We start from the raw sequence: 23,716 nt of genomic DNA, 5'->3' as shown, positions 1-23,716 counted from the left end.
CTTTGATTTCTCTTTGAATGACTTTTTCATTTTTTCTTTGGCTGCCCTAGGCATAACAGGCCAAGCATTTAATTAGGTGCTTGGAGGGAAATGAAGTGACCTCCTTACTCTCAAGGTTCTTGCTATCTGATAATGGGGACAAAAAAACTGATTGTGGAGTTAACTTACCTCATAGCTATGGAACATGAGAAAGTATAAAGTTAAATGAGGCCACCAACAAAAGGCAATGAGATATTACATGAAAAGAGATCACTCAAATTGGGGGTACCAAAGAAACCTTGAGCCTTAATTATGTCATCAAAAAAGGCCTGGATTTGGAGTTAAAAGACTAAATTCTGCCTCTGCCATTGGGGAAGCTAACAAATTTCTCTGAATTTCTTACCTCGTCTGTAAAATGAGGGTATTAGATATGATCCCTATGGTTGCTTTAAAGGTCTACTCCAAGAGCTGTTTGGATTCAAAAGGAGAGGCCAATTTTCATCATTGTTGGGATCTAGGAAGATTCCTAGTAAGAGGCACAGAAACTGTAGTGTGTCTGTGGAGGGAGGGAGAGAGAGAGACAGAGAGAGAGAGAGACAGAGACAGAGACAGAGACAGAGACACACACAGAGAGAGAGAGAGAGAGAGAGAGAGAGAGAGAGAGAGAGAGAGAGAGAGAAACAGGGATTTTGATCTTCATTTCACAGATGAAGTCCAGAGAGGGTAGAATGACTTGGTCTTTATAAGTCAGTACAGCCTATTATAATTCCAGCTAATAGAATTAATTTATTGGAAAACCAGGAGTAGAATTGAGTTCTTGTGTTTCTCTGACTAGTAGAGCTATCTCAATCACTTGCTGTTATCCAGTCCTTAGATCAACACATGATGCCAGAGTCAAACTTGTGAATTGAATCCTTTTATTAACAGACCCAGGATTTCCTCCTACTCTCTACCTTGAGGGGCCCTTTATAAGGCTGGGTTTAAGAGACCAAAGAAGGACCCTCCTGGGGCAGAGGGGAGACTCCCTTCCCAAAGAGCCTGTTTCTTTCCAAAAAGCCTGATTGCAAGAAAGGTGGCCAGGGAGTCTTGGGCTCCAAGCTCCCCTGAAGATCTTCAGATTGGGGATATTGGAGGGACATCTTTAGGCTCAACATTTCCCTGGAGGACATCGACCTGCAAATGTGGAGAAGGGTTAGGGTAGTATTGGTCCTTAATTTAGCAATATATAACCTCACAGGATGAATGGTGGAATTCCAGGTAGGGTATGGAGGCTCTTTGGCGTGGAAGACACTTTCCACAGCTACTTTATGTAACTGGTGGCCTGGCCCTGGTCAGTGGTGCTAAAAGTTTGGGAGCCATTTCTCCCTGAAGAAGTCTCACCTCCATAGCCATTTCCTAGGAAGCCATTGAAGTTGTGCTTCACATCTGGTCCACCTAAATTGGAAACAGACAACCTCTAGTCAATAGGGAATCCCCACAGATTTCTTCTCATCCAGATACTCTTCCTTCTTATTTTTCAAATTATCAACCCCACTTTAAGATCCCAAAGGAAGATATGGATCCAGAGAACTTTTCTTACAAGGGGTCAACAGAAGGTCACTGATAGATTATTCCTTGGCCTTTTTGGATGGCTTGAGGAAAGGCACCCAAAGAGTGTCTTACTTTCTCTGGGCCTCCTCCACACATCAGTATAGTTTTCATCAAAGCTTATTAGAATACTGAATTGTTAGGAAATTTTTTATTCCAACCCCCTTGAAACTGAGACTTATAGAGGGGAAGGAACTTGTATGGGGTTATGTATCCTGATAATTAGCAGAAGAATTAGTAATCTTCTCTAGTGCCTCGTTCAATGTTCTCTCTCACTTACCATAAGTCCCAGGGACTGACTCTGGTCTTAACTGACCATAGAGACCTGAAAGGGAGGAAGAGAGAAAAAAAAAAGGGAGGAAGATGGGGAGAGGAATATGCTAGATGAGAAAGGTGCCCTTTCTGCCCCGTATCCAGTCTGGCATTCAGCTGTACTATGAGGGGGAACAGAAAGAGAGGATTGTGTGCTTCCTGCTTTTAGGAACTTACTGCTTAGTTGGGGAGATGAGATGGACACACAGAAGACAACATATATAAGTATTATGTAATATGGAACAGATGGTAAGCACCACAGGAGGCAGCTAGGTAGTATAGTGGATAAAGTCCTGAAATTGGAATTGGGAAGACAGTCCAAATTCTGTCTCAGCCCTTTACTGTGTAACTTTGAATAAATCATTTAATCTCTTAGCCTGTTTTCTCAACTAGAAAATGAAGGTAATAGTAAAACCTATCTCAGAGGATTTGTTGTGAGGATCAAATGATATAATATATTATATCATTTATATTTATGTTATATCACATAAAGCGCTTTACAAACAGTGTTATATAAATGCTAGCTATTAGTAGTAGTAGTGCTGAGTAGGGAGAGATTAATGTGGGTTAAGGTGTGATGGGAGAAAATGAGGCTTGAGCTGAGAGTTAAAGGACACAGAAGCATTAGGGAGGAAACTGGGGAGTAAATTCTGAGTAGGAGGAATGGTATTAGCTTAGCACAGTGCCTGACACTTAATACATGCTTGTTTAAGGCAGGAAGCTTGATGTTGTGTTTGGGGACTATGAGAAGATCAGCAACAAATGCTGAGTTGAGTCATACAGTAGTACAATACTCTTATTTTGCAGCTGGATAATTTAAGATCCAGAGATGGGAATGAACTTACTGAAAGAGGTCAGTGGCAGAAAGCAGGGAGTAGAACCCAAGTACCTTGTCTTATTAATTTTTTTAAACTAGAAGGAATTCTGAAATGTAATCCAAACTATTTCCATGGCTTCAGGCAGGAATGTTATCACCATTATATGAAAATCTATTCTTTTTTAATAACATATTTCTTTTTTTCCCCCTCTATTCTGTCTTATAGAGCTGGAAGGAACCAGATCTTCCCGTTCAAAGGCCCAGAGAAGTGATATGACTTGGTCACTCGCTGGAAAGTGGCAGAAATAAGACTTCGATGCCAAAGGACTCCATGTCCAATGTTCCTGCTATATCACAATTCTATCACAATTCTTATTATATACCCCCACACTGGAGCGTTCCGTACCATTGTCTCCCTCTAGTGGGAGCTAAAGGTAAAGCTCTCCTCTGGAGCTAGCTGATGAATTTAAATTTGAAGCTTTGGCTTCTTTCATTTGCCGGGGAGTCCAGAAACCATAGAGTGGTCCTTCCAAAAGGGACCTTGAGATGTAGTGCTGGGTTGGAGGGAGTGGAAGCTGGTAGCGCGTGTAGGATCGGTTAAAGAGGGTAGAGAATGAATCCTATTTGCATTCTCTATGACTAGACACCCAGGGTCTAGCTAGCCTTATCGGAGACAGAGATGGGCATGGAGGGAAGAGAGAGAGGAAGACAGAAAAACAGAAGGAAGAAAGAGAAGGGGGATGTCTTCATATTTCTATGGGGTGGGGAGTGGGTCCATCCATCCCTGGACCAGCAGAATCGCTAAACGAAGCATTCAATGAGCTTTGTGAAGAACTGGAAGGACAGATTTCAGGCGTGACCCCCAGAGGTATATCTGGGGACAATCTGGGAATCCTCTTTTCTAGTTTTGACACCTCTGGAGAACTCAGACATTTATGTTTTTGCTCTTAGTTGTCAACCAGCATGGGACAGGGAAAAGGGTCACAAGAGTGTAAACTTCCCAGTGGACAGGGTGGCCTTTTGCCTCTTTAAGCTCAGTATCTGGCACATATCTTGTACTCAGTAAATGTTGACTGACTGACTGACTGACTGACTGACTGACAGACAGGGCTTGGAGACAGAGGACCTGAGATAGAATCTAGACTCTGCCTCCTATTACCTCTGTGATCTTGAGTAAGCCCCTTCAACATTTTGGGGTTTGGTTTTCCTCTCTGTGTAAGGAGAGGGTGGCCTGTGAGGTCCTTCACAATGCTAACATAGACATGTTAAATCTGCAAACCTTCCCAGAAGCAATCCAGCCCAACAGCGGTATTACCTGGTGGGCTTCCATCTGCAGGGTAGGAAGCTGCGCCCACCCCATTTCCATAATCATGTTTAACAGCCTTGGCTCCAGAGTCTGAACCTCCAGGGAGAAAGGGGACCGCTTGAGGACCAAAGGAGCTAGCCCCACCTGTAGAGGAGAAAAGGGCTCTGTGAATATCCCCGTCCTGCTGCCCCCAGGATTTCCTGCTGTACACTGCTAGACCTGGACGCTTGCTCTAACTTGCTGTGTGACATGGGGAGCTGCTCTACCTAGGACTCCCTTTCCTCATGCTTATAGGGCTATTTTCCAATCTAGATCTAATGAGGGAATGGATCGGAAAAGTATTGCAAAAATGCTATATGTAAGAATTGGAAATAATATTTCTACCCAGATATAGATTTCATAGTTTATTGGAAGGGTAGACAATCGTTCCTATACGTAACCTGACCTCGGGGTTCCTAGCCTGCCAGTCTCTTTCCTCCTTCCCTCCACCTGCCTGCTTTGCATCCTGACTTCTTCCTCCTTCGTTCTCTTCTCGGTTCTCCCCCAATTCCCCCTCGATTCTCCCTAAGCCTTGACTTTTATTGACATACAATACATAGAGGGATGCAGAACTGGTGCAACTGTGTTATCTCAGGGATGTTTGATAGCTCCTCAGGAGGGGGAGGGGATAAACTTCCAGGACACATATACAAGTGCATGCATCTCTCTTGGTCCACCTGTCTTGCTGGGGCTGCCTCCCTGGGCCCCTGTTTCTTACCATTTTCATAAAGGGAAGATTTAGGGTATCCAGCTTCTCCAGCTCCATATCCTGTGAGAGACTAGTATTAACTTCCCCCACTTTATTACACAGGGAATCCTTTTGCTTTTTCCACCCCTGTTGTTCCCTGGGAAATATAGGAATTTGATCCTCTAATCTGGCATCACCACTCCAACCCTTCCAAGAATGATCTCTATTGCATTCCCATTCTTAGCAAGAATTACCATTGCTGTAGCCATTGGCTGGATAACTTCCAGCCCCTGGGAAACCTAGGGAGGAAACGGGAAGGTGGGGAGTAGTTAAGGGTAGAATTCTAGAATTCAGCACCTAGCCTGCCCCCACCTCCAACTCCTCTTTCCCTTTCCTCACCTGTGTACTGGGCCCTGGCCCCAGGAAAGGTTCCAGCTCCTAGTCCATTGCTATAAACTATGGGAAGAAAAGTTTGAGGAGAAATAGAGCTGTTCCTCATATGTGAATAATTCACCCCTTGTTAAGAAGAGGGAGATAGCAAGATAAGGTAGAGCTAAAGAGGAAAGTCAGAGATTGAGGCAGCAACTGAGAGAAATTAGGAATCAGATCTCAGAGAGAACCTCACCTGCTTTATGAGGCTTCACACCACCCAGGCCTGAGAGAGAGACAGAAGAACTCAGAATTCTAAGCTCTTCAATTCTTCTAAGAGACCAAATGTCCCAGTTCCCATCCCTATTCCCACCTCACCTGCTCCAAAACCATTTGGGGTTCCACTCCCTGAAGGGAAAGAACAGATTAGGTTACTGAACCAACAAGCATTTAGTAAGTACCTGCTCTGTGCCAGGCACTGGGGATATAAACACAAAAAATGAAATAATCGCTGCTCTCCAGGATCACAAGAGACATGTACATGTATGGGTATATTCAGAATAATATAAAGGAATTAAGAGGCAACTAGATAGCACAGTGGATAACAAGTCAGGCCTAGAGATAGGAGATCCTTAGTTCAAATGTGGCCTCAGATACTTCCTAGCTGTTTGGCCCTGGGCAAGTCACTCAATCCCAAATGCCTAGCCCATACTGCTCTTCTGCCTTGGAAATATTACTTATCAATTTTAAGACAGAAGATAAGGGTTTTGTTATTTTTTTTTAAGTTAGGGAGGAAAAACACTAGCATTCAGGAAGATCAGAAGATTTCAGAGAAATAAATGCCTTTGAGAAGGGATTGGACAAAGGGCTAAGAGGAATGAGATTAGGTTTGCGGAGATGATAAATGGCATAATGAGGCCTGTTAACACATCCTTTATCTACTCCATCACCTGTCTTCATATAAAGAAAGATCCATAGACCTTAACTTTACAAGAGAACTTAGAGATGATTCATCTATTCCCTCCTCATTTTACAGATGAAGGAAGCAAGAAGAGCTTGCCCATGACTACAACTAGACAATGGCAGAGCTGGGACTAGTCCCCCAATTTTCTAGTCTAGGCTCTCCTCTACTATAGCCACCTTTTAGAGGTTAAAAAAAAAAAAGGATTAGGATCCCTGCTCTGAACCTTGATTTTTATTGGGCTCCATTACCTTTCAGAACTCTATCTCCACCTAGTCCCATTTCTACCCCACCCCAGGGCTACTCCCTAGGTGGATTCACATATCTGGAACCTGGCCCTACCAATCTACTCTCCTTACCTGGCTGCAGTCCAGCCTCTGGGAAAGCTCCTGCTCCCAATCCATTTCCATAGCCTGAGAAGACAGATTTGTTGGTAGAAGGGTAGGGAAGCTCTGGGAATCCAGGCTTTCCTTTCACACTCCTCCCTTCCTGGAGGCAGGGTAACCAAGAGATGGAGGAGTGGGGAGTGGAGAGTCATCAAGAGAGGTCTCACCTGTTTTCTCTGGTTTGGCTCCTCCTCTGAGACCTAGGAGAAGGGAGAAAAAGATGGAGAAGAGAATGAATAGGATTTGGACTCTGGTCTCTCTCAGAAGTTAGGCATCCCTCCCTCCAGTCCCCTCACCTGCTCCATAGCCATACATGCCACCATAGCCTGTAACAGAAGAAGTAAGGGAGTCAAGGATGGGTGGAAATGTGCCCTAGGAAAGGGATGAATGGAACTACTGGGGCTGTGTGTGAAGGAGGACATGCTATGGTTTGACTATGCTACTAGAGTGAATGGATACTTGTTTTCATCTTCAAGGCCCAGGTCCTACCCAAATGTTCATCCAGCCTTCACTTAAAGATACTTTTGAGTGGGAATTGAGAAGACTTTGAGATAGCTCTAGTTGTTTGAGAGGTTCTTCTCAAAGGTAGTAGCTACCTCTCTACCACTTTTCTCCTCTAGTGCTAAACTGAACAGGCCCCTCTCCCCCAAGGGGAAGGCAGCACAGAACCACTGGAAGAACATTGCCATTGGAGATGGAGGACCTGGGTTTAGATCCCACATTTGATACATACTATCTGGAGGACCCTAGACAAGTTCCTTCACCTCCCTGGGCCTCAGTTTCCTCCTCTATAAAAGGAGGTTTAGCTCTGAGGTCCCTTTTAGATCTAGACATCAAGGCAAGTTCTCTCTGTGTGATCTCAAGTAAATCACTTCCCATTTTGGGGTTTCAATTTTCTCCCCTGAAAAAAGGGTTGAACTAGATGATGTCTCTAGGCCTTTCTGGCACTAACATTGTATGTTCCAACATGCTGTGTTTTCAGATTTTCTTTAGACTCTGGCATTATATGTTCTAAGGTCCTTTTCAGCTCTAACCTTCTATTTCCCAAGGTCCTTTCCATGAGGCTAATCGAGGAAGAAGGAACCAACTCATATCAGGTCCTTTTCCTCCCAGGCCCAATAGGACTTCTCTTCTAGATTTCAGAGATCTCACTTTCAAAACTTGCTTTCCATATGAAAGTTTGATCTCTTCCCCAAACCCCAATATATTCTTCTTCTCTCTAATCCAGGGGTCCTTCTAGCTTTCCACTAACAACAACCACAAAAGAGAGACAGGAATGGGGGGGGGCCTGGGAAATACTATCACATTGGAAGAAAATTGGGAAAGTTAGAGCACTGACTCTTTTCTTCCTCCACCCAAGACCCATGATATTTCCCCAGTGCCTTTCCTTAGCCCCCATCTTTTCCCCTAGTTCCCCTCACCTGGCATATTCCTAGCCCCTGGAAAGGGTCCAGCTCCAAAACCATTTCTGAGTCCTGAGGGGAGACAGTTTGGTGAGATTAAAACATAGAAAAGCCATATCTTGGTGAAGAATGGGGAATTCCTGGAGAGGGAAGAAGAGGGAAAGAAGAAAGGAAGGAGAGGCAAGTTGGGAGAAACAGAAGTAAAGAAAATATTACCTGTTTTTTGAGTCTTTAATCCATCTTCAAGGCCTGAGGGAGAAACTAGGAAAGAAGAAAGCCAAGTGAGTGAGGTCCAACTGCCCATCTTAAACAAGTGTAAGAATGCAGAGCTGAGGGTATGTCAGCCACAAGAAGCTGCCTCTGGACCGCAACCATATCTTCTTGGCCATCCTTCATTCAAGCAGTATCCAGCCTTCCCCTACCAGAAAGCCAGCTGATATCTCCAAACCCCTGATATCACCTTACCTATTTTCCTTTCTACCCTTACCTGGTCCATAGCCATTCTGAGCCCTCAATCCTATTGGGGGAGAACAAATTCAAACATACTGTGATAAGACAAGGGAACCCAAGGGGAAGAACAGACAGAAGACAGGGAAAAGATCATAACTCATGAGGGATAGGATGGGAAAGGGAAGTAGAATCAGAGAACCTAAAATAGAATGTTACATGGCTAATACAGAAATATGTTTTGCATGATTTCACATGTTTAATCAATACCACATTGTCTACTCAAGGGGTAAGGGAGGAGTGGGAGGGAGAGAATTTGAAACTCAACAAATGTTTAAATGAATGTTAAAAAATTCTCACATGTAATTGGGAAAGATTTAATGAAATAGATAAGTAGCAAAAAGGACTGTCAAAACATAGACTGTTCGTCCTTAGGTCAAATAACCCAGCGTATCGGAGATGGAAGGGACCTTAGATTATAAAACATAACCTTCTGATCACAAAACTGACAAGAAATGACAGAGTTGGAGGGGATCATAGAACATATTAGATGTGAAAAGAGTCTAGAGATCATCTAGTCTAGCTTCCTTGTTTTATAGAGGAGAAGAGAAGCAACTTGTCCAAAGTCATACAATGAATTAGGAGAAGGACTAGAATTTCAGTCTCCTGGCTCCTAGCCCAGCTATTTGGGGAATGTGCCTTGGGGGATGACGGAGGAGATGAAGGTATGTGACACTGAGGATTGATGTAGATATAGATGATGAGGTAAAGCTGATGAAAGGGAGAAAACATGATTCCTTTTCACTCTTCAGATTCCATACCCACCTCCTTTTTCTGAGGGACTCCCAGTTGCAGGCCCTACTCCATTGGGAGGCCTAGGAGGAAGAGCTGGAATGGAGCTTCCACTACAAGGACCTGGAGAAGAAGGGAAAAAACAGAAACAAGGCTAATTTCTGTCTCATAGCCACCATAAGCACCTCAATTTCAGCTTTGTACTAACCTGGAAGCACAGAATCTAACTTCATAGGTTCAAGTCCTTTTACTCCATCTCATCACAACCTGACTAAAACCCAGTGATACATTCCTTAATAACCTGCTCTTGAGGGGGTAGCTGGGTAGCTGGGTAGCTCAGTGGATTGAGAGCCAGGCCTAGAGATAGGAGGTCCTGGGTTCAAATCTGGCCTCAGACACTTCCCAGCTGTGGGACCCTGGGCAAGTCACTTAACCTCCATTGTCTAGCCCTTACCACTTTTCTGTCTTGGAACCAATACATAGGATTGATTCCAAGATGGAAGGTAAGAGTTTTAATTAATATAATAATAAAAACCTGCTTTTGCCCAAAGCAAGAAAAAGCCCATAAACTTTGGATTTTTTCTTTCCTTTTCATGGGTATGGATAAGAAATTAAAAATGAGAGGTAACCAGGTAACATTGTGGATAGAACACCAAACCTGGAGGTAGGAGGACCTGGGTTCAAACCTGGCCTCAGACACTGCCTAGCTGTGTGACCCTGGACAAGCCACTAGCCCTTCTCCTTCTGTCTTTGAGCTGTTACTAGGATAGACAGTAAGGATTAAAAAAAAAAGATGTTAAAAATGAGTGAGTAATGTTCTGCCTAATAGGAATATGACTGAGATCTGAGTTGAAATTAAGATTAAGATAAAGGTTGGGCCTGGGATGGAAAGAGCATTAGCTCTGGGGTTAGCATCCAGATGAGAAATACAGCTAACTTGGGGTTTAATATTGAGATAGTGGTCGAGATCTAAGATGAGATTGAGATCAGTTAGAATCCAGTTGAATCAAGAGTAAGGATGGAGTATCATGATAGATTAGGATTAGAGCTGGAATTGAGATGGGCTAGGTGAAACTGGGTTTAGGACATGGACTTTTTGAAAGCCTCCAGGGTTAGGCAAGGGAGTAGCATGGTGCTGGGTCACAGTAGGGACTGGAGTTCAGGACTCTAAATTTTCATTATATCTCTTCTCTCCTCTTCTCTTCTCTTCTCTTCTCTTCTCTTCTCTTCTCTTCTCTTCTCTTCTCTTCTCTTCTCTTCTCTTCTCTTCTCTTCTCTTCTCTTCTCTTCTCTTCTCTCCTCTCCTCTCCTCTCCTCTCCTCTCCTCTCCTCTCCTCTCCTCTCCTCTCCTCTCCTCTCCTCTCCTCTCCTCTCCTCTCCTCTCCTCTCCTCTCCTCTCCTCTCCTCTCCTCTCCTCTCCTCTCCTCTCCTCTCCTCTCCTCTCCTCTTCTCTCCTCTCCTCTTCTCTTCTCTTCTCTTCTCTTCTCTTCTCTTCTCTTCTCTTCTCTTCTCTTCTCTTCTCTTCTCTTCTCTTCTCTTCTCTTCTCCTCAGAACTATGGACTTTAGGCCTTTCTCCTATGGTGACCCCTGAAGAAAACTTAAGACTGTTTGGCAGAGCCCAGGGAAGCCACCAGTTCTCTCATGCTCTCCTCTTACCATCATCTTGGTCCAGGCTTCTGTCCCTGACCTCTACTCTCTTCTGCTGTATTCAGGACATTATTTTTGGGTTTCCTAACCTCAGAATTCCCCTTTCCAGAATCCAGGTGTTTGGCACCCAGATCCTCTTACCTGGCTGAGCTCTAGCTCCTGGGAAGGCTCCAACTTCTAGCCCATTTCCATTTCCTGAAGAGACAGAGGTGGGCAGTTAAATGGAGGAAGAAGCATCAGGAGTAGAGGGTTGGGAGAAGTGTAGGTAGAAATAAAGACACACAGAGACTTGCTAAAACTGGGAAGTCCCACCTGCTCTTTGAATTTTGGTTCCTGTTCCAAAGCCTAGGGGAAAGATAGATATAGGATAGAGATGAGGGTGGTTCATCTGACAGACAACTCGCTCATCTTTTCTGCTTCCTCAGTTCACACACCATATCCTTGGATTACCCTACTCTTCTTTTTCTTTACCTGGGCCCTAGCCAGTTCAAGGCCCATAACCTAGAAGGAAGGGAAGAAATGGGGACAGCTACTCAACTCTGGAGCAAAGAAATTATGGAGCTGGGGTAAGAGGAATGTGGGGAGTGGGTTATAGAATAAAGTGTTTTGAGAGATTCTACTAGACCTAGCTTTCTGAGCTGAGCTCCAAGAAGCTTTATTTTACCTAAACTTAAGCTCTCCTCCAAATCTAGGACAGTGCTCCAAATATAGTAGGAGCTTGATAAATATTTGTTGAATGAGTAAACATATAGTGAATGGAGGGGCTCCAAGATGGGAAGAGTTAGGGAGAAGGGTTTTGGAGAAAAGAGAGCCTGGAGATCAATTTTGGGAGAAGAAATTTTAGAAGGGAAAAGAATTAGAGACATAAAGATAGACTGGCAGAGGAGAGAGTGTAAATAGGTAGAGACAGAGTCCCTGACATTGGAGAGAGAGGATAGCTGTAATCTCAAGTGTCCTTTCACTTTCTTCCCAGTCACAGGGCCAACATCCTAGTTCAGACCCTCATCACCTCTCCTGAGGACAGTTGCAAGGGCCAATTCACCTTCTTCCAATCTCCTCTAATCCAGCATCAGTGAACCTTTAACAAATTCGAACTCTCTGGGAGCCCCCACATTACTGGAGAGAGCTGAGGGAGTGAGTGCTTGCTTTGGGCAGCTGGACAGAGAGGTGGGGTATGCAAAAAATGTTCTCAGGTGCTGGGAAGAGGGGGAATGGAACAGCTCCTCAAGTGCTGGCTCAGCATGTGTGCCACTTCACCAATGAGGATAATCCATCCTCTCTACAGATGCTGAAATATAGATCTGATCATGACACTTCTCTGCTCAAGAAATCTCAGTGGTTATCATTTCCTTGTTCATTAAAACCTGATTTCAAATTACCTTTCCAGGCTTGCTATACATTACTTTGCTTCAAAAGTCTTCAATCTATCCATACTGACTTTCAGGTTGTGCCCCACACAAGATATTTCAACCCCATTTTCCATTTACAGGCTGTCTTCCTTTGTCTGGAATGCCCTCCCTCCTCATCTCTACTTCTATGTATGTGTTTTTCTCTCCCTCTGTCTCTCTCTGTCTCTCTCTGTCTCTCTCTCTCTCTCTCTCTCTCTCTCTCTCTCTCTCTCTCTCTCTCTCTCTCTGTCTGTCTCATTTTCTCACTCTCCCTCTCCCCCTCCCTGTTTCTCTCTGTCTCTGTCTCCATCTCTCTCTGACTCTTTCTGTTGCCCCCTAAGACAATACAATCTCCTTAAGGGAAGGGACTCTCATATTTGTCTTAAATTCTCAGAATTTAGTCCAGTATCAGGAACAAAGAAGGCAATTAAATGTTTGGCTGATGAATAGATAGAAGACAAAGACAAAAGCATCAGAAAGAGACATGGAGAGGTTATAGAGACAGGAGAAAAAGAGGGAAACACAAAGGGAGATACCCAGAGCTGGGGAGAGAGCTCTTACCTGCTTTCTGAGGCTTGGTTCCTGCTCCAAATCCTGGGATAGACCAGAGAGAGGATGAATAGGAGCCAACCCCAATTCTTGACTGCTTAAACCCAGTCTTCCCTGCTACCATTAGCATTCCTCTCTAATTCTTCCCCAAGTTCCCCCTCTCCAAACACAATCTCAACCATTTTTCTCCCTCTCATTCCATCTCTTATTCTCCCTTTATTCTGATAGTCTAACCCTACCAGAACCTAAGTATCTCCTTCCTAGTTCCATCCGGGCCCCTTAGCTATGTGGTTCATAACCATTCTGAATCTTAAATCCTTCAGTGGGAAAAAAGGAACAAAGCCACATTGTGGCAGAGGCAGCCTAAGGGACCTGAAGGTCAGTTTTTCAACTGAGTCTGGAGACCCAATTTGGGGTGGGGGAAGAGAATCAGAAAATGGATAGAGTTTGGTGCTAGAATTAAGACATAGGTCTCTTTCTTGTGGGAAAGGGGGGGGGATGAGGTTAAAGAATAATATCCTAATGATTTGTCACCTTCATCCCCCAAACCAGTAAAATAAAAACTTCTTTATGCAAAGACTTTTTCATTTTGTCTTTGTATGCCTAGCACCTAGTACTTTTTAGTGCTGGATAACTGTTTATTGAATGAGCACAGATAGATGATCAAACACACATAGAGACATTAACTCATTTTTATGGAATTGCCCTTTTCTTCTTTTTTAAACCCTTACCTTCCTTCTAGGAATCAATACTAAATAGCAATTCCAAGACAGAAGAGTAGTAAGGCTAGACAATTGGAATTAAGTGACTTGCCCAGGGTCACACAGTTAGGAAGTGTCTGAGGTCAGATTTGAAACCAGAATCCCTGTCTCCAGGTCTTGCTCTTATCTTCTGAGCTACATAGCTGATCCCATTGCCCTTCTCTTGACAAACCCAAGTTTCCTATTCCTCTCCCTACACTCTCCACCTACCTGACCAACCTTCACTCCAAACACAACCAACTTACATACCAGACATCACAGCTTGCCCCCTCCCTTTTATCCCATTGGCCTCTGAGAAACTGGGATCCCAAACAATAGTTCATATCACCTGGCTGGGCTTCAGCCCTGGGAAAGCCCCCAGTTCCCAGTCCATTTCCATAACCTGGAGAGACAGAGGAAAAGGATCAGCTTTGGACACCCATGAACAGAGGGATTGAAACCTGGAATTGTTGGAGGGGGAATTGGACTCATTGGAAGAATTGTCCAGGATAGAGAGGGGGAAGAGGCTCTATGACCAGCGCCCCAGTGTCCTTCTCTACTTCCTGAAATAGCCCTGGTCTTGACATCATAGGAGGATGACATAGCCAACTTGTTTGAGTATAAACTTGTTTGAGTATATCCCACAAGAAGGCACTGGAAAAAATGTCATACTATAGTCTAGGGACTGAGGACGAGGAAAGGAAAGGAGGGAGCCATGGTGATGGGGTAGGAAAGAGAAAGCACTACAAACAGAAATAGAGATAGTCAGAATGAGGAAAGCTGGTCATAGGACAAGGAAAAAAGGTCTCACCTGCTTTCTGAGGCTTCATTCCCCCTGCTATCCCTAGGGGTTGGAAGGTGGGAGTTGGTGAGAAGAAGACAAGGAGTTGGAAAAGTGACTGACATTACCCCTTTACCCACCTGTCCAGAAAGGATCCTTCCCCAACCCTTGCTGCTCCACTGAACCCAACTATCTTGTTCTGCAATCCCTAGATTTCTCCTACCAATCTCCTGCTACTCTCTGAGAACTTAATTATTATAACCCTCAGTTTTCCTTACCTGGCTGGGCTCCAACCGCAGGGAACCCCCCATTTCCCAGCCCATTTCCATATCCTAGAGAGACAAGAAAATAATGGAGTTTAGGGAAAGAAATGTTGAAAAGAAAAGGGAGAAACAAATGGAGAGAGGAAAGGAAGAGAGAGAGAGGGAAAAAAGGAAAAGATGCAATGAGACTATCAGAGATAGAGAAGGATAGAAACAGGAGACTCTAGGCCAGGGATTTGCTGAAGTAGAGGATACAGAGGAAGATAGCTAAAAGAAACTGAGACAAAGAGATACTAAGAAAGGCCTGACCTGGTTTCTGAGATTTGGTTCCAGCTCCAAGACCTAGGGAGAAAAATGGTAAGCAAAGCTGAGAGGAATCTGTCCTTCCTATGGTTTCTCCTCCAGGAACCCAGGCATCCATCCCCCTATGCCATTCTGTTCCTCCCTACCTGTTTCAAAAACATTCTGAATTTCCTACTCTATGGAAAAGGGAAAAGGTAGGAAGTGGGAAGATAATAGGGGTTCACACTGGCACTAAAGTTTGAGACAGATTAGGTATTATTGACTGAGTCCAGACTAAGCCTTTCCTAAGGGGTTCCTGAAGCCCCAGCCCAGTCAATAACTTTAGAGGAAGAGAGAGATGCCAGACTATCTATGGTGGGGAGGGGACCCAGATAAATCCACTCTCTGTTTTTCTCTACTCTTCTGCCCCACACTTCCTAGAGATCCCAGCCAACCCATTAATGGAATATCGATTTAATTCTGAATCATGTCATGACTACTTTCTAGTTGTGTGGCCTCAGGCAAGCCCTCTTTGGGCCTCAGCATCCCCAAGTATTCAATGGGGATGAATCATCTGTGTATTATGGAATTCCTAAGTTCAGAATCTGCTCCAGAAGGAATTCTAAGGATAATGACCACTGACTCAGAAAAGAAAGAGGAAGGGAGAAAAGTTTAGAGTTCAGGCTTAACTACTTAGAAAAAACATCCCTTCTTAAATATTAATTTTTATGCCCCCTCATTTCTAGTTTTACTCCCTAGATTCTCCACAATAACTCCCAACAAGCAACTTGACTCTGAGTCCTAAATCTTTTTTTTTTAACCCTTACCTTCCATTTTGAAATCAATACTGTGTATTGGTTCCAAGACAGAAGTTGTAAGGGCTAGGCAATGGGGGTTAAGTGATTTGCCCAGGGTCACACAGCTGGGAAGTATCTCATGTCAGATTTGAACCCAGGACCTCCCATCTCTAGACCTGACTGTCAATCCACTGAGCCACCCAGCTGCCCCCTGAGTCCTAAATCTTATCACTTCCTCCCACCAGCCTTCAAAAACCCAGGTAATCCCAGGCTCCAGACCCAAATCTCCTCACCTGGCTGGGCTCCAGCTCCTGGAAAGGCTCCATTACCTAGTCCATTCCTATATGCTGGGGAGGCAAAAGGAAGAGGTTATGTAATGGGACTTTCAGGGAGCAGAAAGGTTTCAAGCTGGAGGTTGATCATGAACAAAGCCAAGGTGCAGGGAGATGGAGAATAGAACCCTGGGAAAGAGGTGAACAAGAGCTACCCTCCAGAGCCCAGGACAATAGAGATCTGCTTGGCTAAGCCCAGCATGGGGAGGTTAGAAAAAAGGGTAGGAGTGGGGAGTGGGCAGATGTTGGAAGAGTGGTGTTAACCTGTGGGAAAAGAGACAGAAAGAGAAAGACAGGACAAAAAAAAAGAGAAAGAGGCTATAGATCTCACCTGCTTTTTGAGGTTTCATCCCCCCTCCAAGGCCTGGGGAAAGACAAGGGAGAGGCTGAGAAGTGGCTCTCATCTTCCTCTCCTAGAACTCAGGATCCAGTCCCCAAACCCCTGGTCCTTCCCACTGGAACCCAGCAGATATCCTCCATTTCTCATCCCTAACCACTACCCTCTAGCTCTCTGAAAACCTAAGCATGCAAGGTATCAGCTCCTCACACCTGGCTGGGCTCCAGCTCCAGGGAAGGCTGCTGCTCCTGGTCCATTCCTGTATCCTAGAAAAATAGAATTGTTTAACAAAAAGGAAGGAAATACTGAGATGTAGAGGGAACCTCTGAAGAGATAAAAACAGGGAGTGACAGAAATAAAAAAGGTTCTCTCACTGGTTTCTGAGTTTTCATTCTCACCCTTTCCACCGCCCCATCCCAGAAACAGCTAGTAGGGACATAGGCATTTCATGCATCTTTTTTTCATCCATTTCATCCTTTGTCCACACCCCTAGAATGCAAATGTCTCCTTCCTACACCAGCACCCTCCAGGTACCATTCTGCCCTCTCTCTTTCTCATCCTGGCCTCTTACCAACTGCACAGCTATTCTGAACCCTAGTTCCTGAAGGGGGAGGGACAAGTGAGGCCAGACTGGGGATGGGGCTGTGGGGCAGAATTTAAGGAAAGGGGGGGTTAAGAAGGGGTGAAGGTGAATGCTAGAAGCTGGACTGGAGAAGTCGTGATGGACAGAGGATTTAGTCTTGGCAGAAGCTATGGCCCTTGCCTTTGTGGAGATGAGACTGGAAGTGTTGGTTACTCCACATGACCTTAGACTCCCCAACAACAAGGATACAGGCAGACACATACACAAAAGCAATCATACATATCCAGAACATCCATGCAAGTACACAGAGGCACGCAGAAACAGACACACTTACCAGCTTTCCCTGTGGGGCTTTGGAATCCAGCCCCTGCACCATTGGGAGCTCCTGAGCAAGAGATGAAGTTGGGTCCTGTCAGATGCAGGGCTCAGAAGAACTACTACCCTAATGGTTCTCTTCTAGAAAACACCAGATATTCCATGTTCTCATCCCCTTTAAGTCTTCCTGCCCTCCTCCGTTTCCCCATTGAAGGCAAAGTACCCTTTCATCTCTTTTTCTAACCTGGTATTCTTTGGGGGGTAGAAGCACACTAAGCCTTGGTTTGGGGGTAAGTTTGGTTGGGAAAGGCTAGGGATGAGTTGGGGGCCTTGGGTCCTGGAAGCAAGGCTGGTCTGAGAAGGAATTATACAAACATTTAGCAAATAAATGCCCATACTGTTTACCAGTCCCTATAGTGGGCAATTTATATACAAATAATAAAATTAAATAATCATCACAGCCGACATTTTTAGTTTTGTAAAACACTTTGCCTACTGTCTCATTTAAACTTCATAACCTCCCTATAAGGTTGGTATCACTGATATGACTATTCTATTTACAGAAAAGTAAATTGAGGTTTAGAGAAATTCAATGACTTGTCCATGGTCACACAGAAACTGTTCAAAGCTGAAAAATTTGTGAGTGGGGAATGAAATGAATAGAACTGTGCAGGAGAATTACTCAGACACCCAAGTATTGAGGTTAGGAGTAAAGGGGTTGTTTGAGGAGGGGAAGTGGGGGTGGTAATCATGGATTTCCATAGTAATAGGGTCATAGAATTAGAAAATAGAATTAAAGAATATCAGAACTGTGAGCACCTTAGAGATCATCCCTACTGTAGAGAATAAGTAATTTAGCCAAGGTCACACAGCCAGTAAGTGGCAAAGTCAGAATTAGAACCCAAGTCTTCTGACTGCCAGTCCTGGGGCCATTTATACAGTATGTAGCTGGATCCATTGGGGATAGACAGAAGGGATAGATTTGTCCTTACATGGGGGTGAGGGTAGGAGAGAAAGTTTGGGAGACCTGGAGGAACTTAGGTTGAGATGGAGAGAAAACATACCTTGGCTAGAAAATATAAATTGTGCATTCTCAACTCCAAACTTCTGCTCATATATGCCATCTCCTACTTTTTCATCCTAATCCTTTTCTTTTCTTTTTTAATCTTTTGTCTTAGAATCCATACTAAATATCCATTCTAAGGCAGACTGGGGTTAAGTGACTTGATCAGGATTTGAACCCAGGTCCTCTCCCATCATAATCCTTTTTATCCTTCAGGGTCTATCTTGAGCCCCATCTTTTATTCATTCAATTCATTCAATACAGAATAGATATTTTAGGTGAGTTAATTTTTCTAGGAAGCCTTCCCCTCCCTTCCTTCTTCTTCCCACTCCCTATTATTGTTTGGACAAGTCATTCAGTGTAAACCATGCACTATATCTCTTCCAATGGAGTCATCTCCTCCATTCATATAGAAAGGGACATTCACCTCCTTCAGTACCCAGAAGTAGGGCCAGACACATAATAGGTATCAAGTAAACCTAGGCTGGGCATGTTGAGCAAATATGATCTATCTAACATGGAGCCTGCTGCAATCACCACTATGTAGTAGGGGACACAGTGGATTGCATTCTAAACAAACTAGATGTCCTCAAAACATGCCCAGCTTGGATTGTACAAGTAAAAACTTCTTTTGATGGCTGAATTCATCAGAATAAAGAAATGAATGAAGGGGCATGGTGGGGGAAGGAGGAGGGTGAATAAGAATTCTTTGTAAAGGAGATGTGACATCCTGGATCAGAGGGACTCAAGGCTGGGACTCTTTGTTTTTAGTTTTTAGCTCTTACCTTCTGTCTTGGTATTGATTCCAAGGCAGAAGAGTGGTAAGGGCTAGGCAATGGGGGTTAAGTGACTTGCCCAAGGTCACATAGCTAGGAAGTATCTGAGGTTAGATTTGAACCCAGGACCTCCCATCTCTAGGCCTGGCTCTCAACCCACTGAGCAACCCAGCTGCTACCTTAGAGCTTTTCTATAACCCAGCTCCAAGACTCAACTTCCTCTTGTTGCTCACCTCTCTGTCTCTGAACCTAGGCCCCCACCATTTCTCCCTTTTGAAATGATTCCTCTTTCTCCTTACAACTAGAACCTAGGAACTCTGTTATTCATTTCCTTCCACATATTATCTTACCTGCTCCATAGCCATTAGGCAGTGCGCCATAACCTGTGGAAAGAGAGGGCCAGGATGGGATGTATGGCTAGAAAAAGTTCTGGGAATGAGGCAAAGGAGAATTAGGATTCTCTAAGGCAGATGATTGGCAGGGAAATTGGCCCTGCTAGAGGGAGAACTAGGATTGTTGGAAGTTTTGAGTTACGTACCAAAAGGAACAGGATTAGAATTTAGGCTGAGTCTTTTCTAGATGGCTATTGGACATGGGGGAATATGAAGTACTTGTGCATTTTCTGGGAGAGGACCCTGACTAGGGAAGAGGGGTGAAGGGGTAGGGAAGGTGTGGGGGGAGAAACCCTGGCCTTGAGCTACATAAGGAATCTTCCCTCAGAGACTCTAGTCTTATAGGGGCTATATCCATCCACATGGATGGAAGGGGAAATGGTTTTGGGCCCAAAAGTCCGATAGATGTAATCATCCTTCCAAATCCCTTCCCTTTTACTCCTCCTCTTACCTGCCTTTCCTGGTGGGCTTCCAGCCCCAGCTGCAGCCCCTGCTCCTGGGGGAACCCCTGAGGACAAAAGCTTTGTCAATGTTGGAGTGAGAGACTCCGTGTTCCCTTGTTAGTTGGAGACCTATTTGTTATTGCCTGTTCCCCAACTCTGGTCTTTCTCTCCTGGGGGGTTTTCTTTGCTCTTCTAGCCAGTGACTTTCCAAGTCCTTCCTGTAGCCTTCCAAGAAGAGAAGACATGTTAGGGTAACTGGGCTGGGAGCTAAGCCCAGCAACTGGCAGCTAGCACTTCCAGTCTATCCCTAAAAATGTGATCCTTGGTTAGTCTCTTCCCCCTCTAAAGATCTCAGTTCCCTCATCTGTCAGACGTGAATGATAATCAGCATAGTACAATAGAGAAAGCACTGACTCTGGACCTGGGTTATCTCTTGTATGACCTTAGAGGTTGGACTAAATGCTCTCCGAGGTCCCTTCCAGATCCATAGAGATCTAGAATCCTATGAATCCTTGCCTTGCCATTTTTCTTTTAAGGGAATGTTATGAGGATCAGGCAAAATAATGGATGGAAGAGCAAATGATATCCAAAAGTTTCCTTTAAACCTATAATTTCCCACATTTCTCCATGCTTTCCTCATATCACACCCCACCATGGCCTTGTACTCCAATTAGCCTCCTCTTCTCACTGGCCTTCCTTTTGCTAGAGCCATTTCTGCCTCCTCACTTTTGTCCATAAAGTTTGTCTTCTCTGGAAGATCTCAATGTATTCTCCTACCCATCTTTGGGGATCCCAAACTCAGGTTCCCACCTTCAGGAAGCTTTCTCTGACCAGACCAATCCAAGAAACATTTATTAAGCCTTATCATATGCAAGAAACAAGTAGTGCTGGATCTAGGGATACAAAGACTGACTTTAAAATCACTTCTGTCCTCAAAGAGTTTATTTTCTATTTAATCCACACTAACCTCCTTATCAAATTATCTAAGTAGTTACAGTCTGTCACATGCCATAATTACGATCTGTTCATTATTATTTTTTAATTATTTAGCATGTGAATTGTCTCCCAAGGAGACTAAACTCTTCAGGGAAGAACAAGATGCCTACCTTCTAATTTCTCAGACATTTCCCACCTGGCCTCTACAATGTGGCTAGCCAGCAGGTAGTAGAAAGTAGTGATGGTCCACAGACCCCAAGGAGTCTGGGAGGATTTCAGGGGGTCTGTGACTGTGTTTTTTTAATATCTCCATAACTTTGTTTCACTATATTTGCTTTCCTTTGTAATGCTAGATGTTTTATTTTTTTGCCTTTAAAAATACCCTGATGAGTCCATAGGTTTTGCTAGATTACCTAAGAAGGGAGGATAAAAAGGTTAAGAACCCTGAGACTAGATGAGGTTTAGGCTTAATTTTATCTCTAAGGCCAGTAACTGGCTGAGCTAAGACTTCCAGGGTCTAAAAGTGTGGTCCTTGGGGTAGCTAGGTGGTTCAGTGGATAGAGAACCAGTCCTTGAGATGGGAGATTTTCTGGGTTCAAATTTGACCTCAGACACTTTCTAGCTGTGTGATTCTAGGTAAGTCATTTAACCCTCAATTGCCTCAGCCCTCACCACTCTTCTGCCTCAAAACAGATGCTTAATATCAATTCTAAGGTATAAGTTAAGGGTTTCTTTTTTGTTTGTTTGTTTGTTCCTTCGTTAGTCTCTTTCCCCTTTAGGGGTCTCTTCCAGCTCTAATTCTGACAAATTAAATAAACATTTGTTAAGGACCAAATCTAAGGTGCAAGACCCTGCTTCCATTCTATGTTCTAAGGTTCCCTCTACTTTTTACTTTTGTCTTTGTTCTGGTTCCATAGGTCATCAATGTCTAATGGATAGGAAGGCCCCAGGAAGAGGAAAAGTGAAGGATGTATGCCCCCTGTCCCCTTCTCATCTTTTTGGGCAGCCCCCCCCCCCCATCTAGAAGTTCTCCTAGGAGGTGAGAGTTATGGTGGGGTGGAGGTGGGAGACAATAAAAGGCAATATGGTGTAGTGAAGAGGGACTCTGAGTCAGGACAGACCTGGGTTTGAATCCGGGTCTTTGACATTTAGTACCTGTGGGATCTAATCTCTCTGAGGATCAGTTTCCTCACCATAAAGTGAGGACAATAACTCTTCTAGTACTTACCGTATAGGATTGTTGGAAAGATTCAACGAGCTAGGTCAGGAGAACCTCAGAGTACTCTACAGTGCATCCCAAACATTTACACTAAGATTTTTGGGATACCCTGTATAAGTGTTAGCTAGTTTTGTACTTAAGAGCAGTTCTGCTTTCCTTCCACATAGCTTAGGGACAGGATTTTTCTATTTATCTATTGAGGGGAAGGAGTGATCTCTCCTAAGAAATAAAGGACCTGACCACCTGCCCCCCCCCTCATTTTCCCAAACCACCAACATCCAATTCTCTGCCACTGGGTGCTGGGTGAGTCACTCACCTTTCATATGGGCTGAGGAAAGGAACCAGCCCAGGATGCCGTTCCCCTGAGGGGCCAACCCTAGAGGAGAGAGGAATCTGATGATTCAGGGAATAAGGGAGCAGGACCTAGGCAACTGGCCTCTCAGTTTAAGTCTTCCTCTTTGAGATCCCCAATTCCTTCCCAAGACCCAGGTGTCCTGCCCAGTCCCATCCCCTCACCGCCTTGCTGGCTTCCCTGGATCAGACAGAGCAGGAGCATCGAAGTGGGGAAGACCCAGGAGCCCATCATGCTGGCAAGAGATTGAAAGGGACATGGAGGCTCTCAGCCCTTTAAATAGCCTTTGAGGGCTGTGTCCACACAAAGTCACATCCTCAGGTCCAGGGACTTTTTAGTTCAGATCACCTCCCCCACCCCATTCCCTTTGGCTGCGACTTTCACGCACAGTGTTTCTCCCCATGGAAGCCAGGCTTTCCACCACAACCTCTCCCTTCTCTACACACAATCCTCAGGCACAGTTCCACTCCTACATGCTGGCTACAGGCCCTGGCCTGCCCCTAATCCATCAAGGATGTTGACAGCTGGGACAACCTCTCCCTCCCCCACGGCTTCACTACCCCCTGTCAGTCCTGGCCCAGGGCTCCAGTTCTAACTGGCTAGGACCCAGGAGGGCTCAAATGTCCCCCCCACCCAGGATCAGGGAAAGGAGCTGGAGGGGAGCCCCAGAGTCGAGTACAAACTCAATGGAGAGACAAGACTTGTCTCCTGCTTAGAGACAAACATTAGAGAGAGGTGTAGGGGGTGCTAGTGAACCCCACAGAAAGGCAGACAAACAAAAGAGCTTCAGACTCAGACAATGAAGGAAAGGGACAGAAAGTATTGCAAAGAGGCAAAAAAAAAAAAAGCCCAAGATAGACAGTAAGATAGGCAGGTAGAGACAGGAGAAGAGAGTTACAGTCAGGAAGAGAGAAACAAAAAGATACAGACAGATTTACAGACAATAAGCCAGAGACAGTGTTACAGAAGGAGAAACACTGATACAAAAACAAAAAGTGTTCGAAGAGACACAAAGAGGAATAGAGACTGAGACAGACAGAGACATAGTAAGAGAAAAAAGAGACAGAGATGGAGAGATGGAGAATCTGAGCTCTTTAAAAAATTAAATTAAATTTTAAAAATATTTTTCCATGGTTCCATAGTTCATGTTCTCTCCCTCCCCCCTTCCCAGAGCTGACAAGCAATTCTACTGGGTTATATGTGTATTATCTCCCTTAACCTATTTTCATATTAGAATCTGAGCATTTAGAACAGACAAACCAGAGAAAACAAAGACAGACAGACAGACAGACAGAGAGAGAGAGAGAGAGAGAGAGAGAGAGAGAGAGAGAGAGAGAGAGAGAGAGAGAGAGAGAGAGAGAGAGAGAGATGGAAACAGAAATAGACATCACATTAGACATCACAGAGCTAAATAAACAGGGGAAAGGACAGAGA

General features: G+C 44.4%; 1 protein-coding gene across 8 annotated transcripts; it reads right to left on the bottom strand.

Annotated features, from left to right (window-relative positions):
* Window positions 1-879: 879 nt before the first annotated feature.
* On the bottom strand, window positions 880-23,272 carry GREP1 (glycine rich extracellular protein 1). Of its 8 annotated transcripts, none has more exons than XM_056805788.1 (31): window positions 22,671-23,272; window positions 22,247-22,306; window positions 19,784-19,840; window positions 19,291-19,323; window positions 17,121-17,171; window positions 16,416-16,469; window positions 16,198-16,230; window positions 15,828-15,881; window positions 14,765-14,797; window positions 14,471-14,524; window positions 14,223-14,255; window positions 13,761-13,814; window positions 12,684-12,716; window positions 11,047-11,079; window positions 10,876-10,929; window positions 9,120-9,209; window positions 8,335-8,364; window positions 8,064-8,108; window positions 7,866-7,919; window positions 6,741-6,770; window positions 6,612-6,644; window positions 6,418-6,471; window positions 5,476-5,505; window positions 5,354-5,383; window positions 5,128-5,184; window positions 4,983-5,027; window positions 4,759-4,809; window positions 4,011-4,145; window positions 1,847-1,891; window positions 1,360-1,413; window positions 880-1,152 (listed from the first exon to the last, which is right to left on the bottom strand). In XM_056805788.1, exons 2-31 carry the CDS (start codon window positions 22,251-22,253, stop codon window positions 1,127-1,129), a joined length of 1,392 nt encoding a protein of 463 aa, XP_056661766.1. In that variant the 5' UTR covers window positions 22,254-22,306; window positions 22,671-23,272; the 3' UTR covers window positions 880-1,126. The 8 variants fall into 8 exon arrangements, with proteins under 8 accessions (XP_056661766.1, XP_056661760.1, XP_056661763.1 ...); XM_056805782.1 differs by lacking the exon at window positions 22,671-23,272 and adding an exon at window positions 22,447-22,664; XM_056805785.1 differs by lacking the exons at window positions 1,847-1,891; window positions 22,671-23,272 and adding an exon at window positions 22,447-22,664.
* Window positions 23,273-23,716: the final 444 nt, after the last annotated feature.

Source organism: Monodelphis domestica, chromosome 7 (genome assembly GCF_027887165.1).
Source record: "Monodelphis domestica isolate mMonDom1 chromosome 7, mMonDom1.pri, whole genome shotgun sequence".
Lineage (NCBI taxonomy): Eukaryota > Metazoa > Chordata > Mammalia > Didelphimorphia > Didelphidae > Monodelphis > Monodelphis domestica.
Note: the sequence above shows the minus strand (reverse complement) of the source record. Positions and strands in the feature narration are given on the sequence as shown.

Bases quoted from the DNA above. Each gene is read 5' to 3' on its own strand.
- GREP1 (XM_056805782.1), bottom strand. From the start codon at position 22,516: ATGATGGGCTCCTGGGTCTTCCCCACTTCGATGCTCCTGCTCTGTCTG. The intron at 16,231-16,415 runs GTGTGAGGAGCT...GTCTTTCCCCAG, and splicing joins TGGAGCTGGAGCCCAGCCAG to GCCTTGGAGGGGGGATGAAA. The intron at 5,185-5,353 runs GTGAGGTTCTCT...TTCTTCCCATAG, and splicing joins TGTGAAGCCTCATAAAGCAG to TTTATAGCAATGGACTAGGA.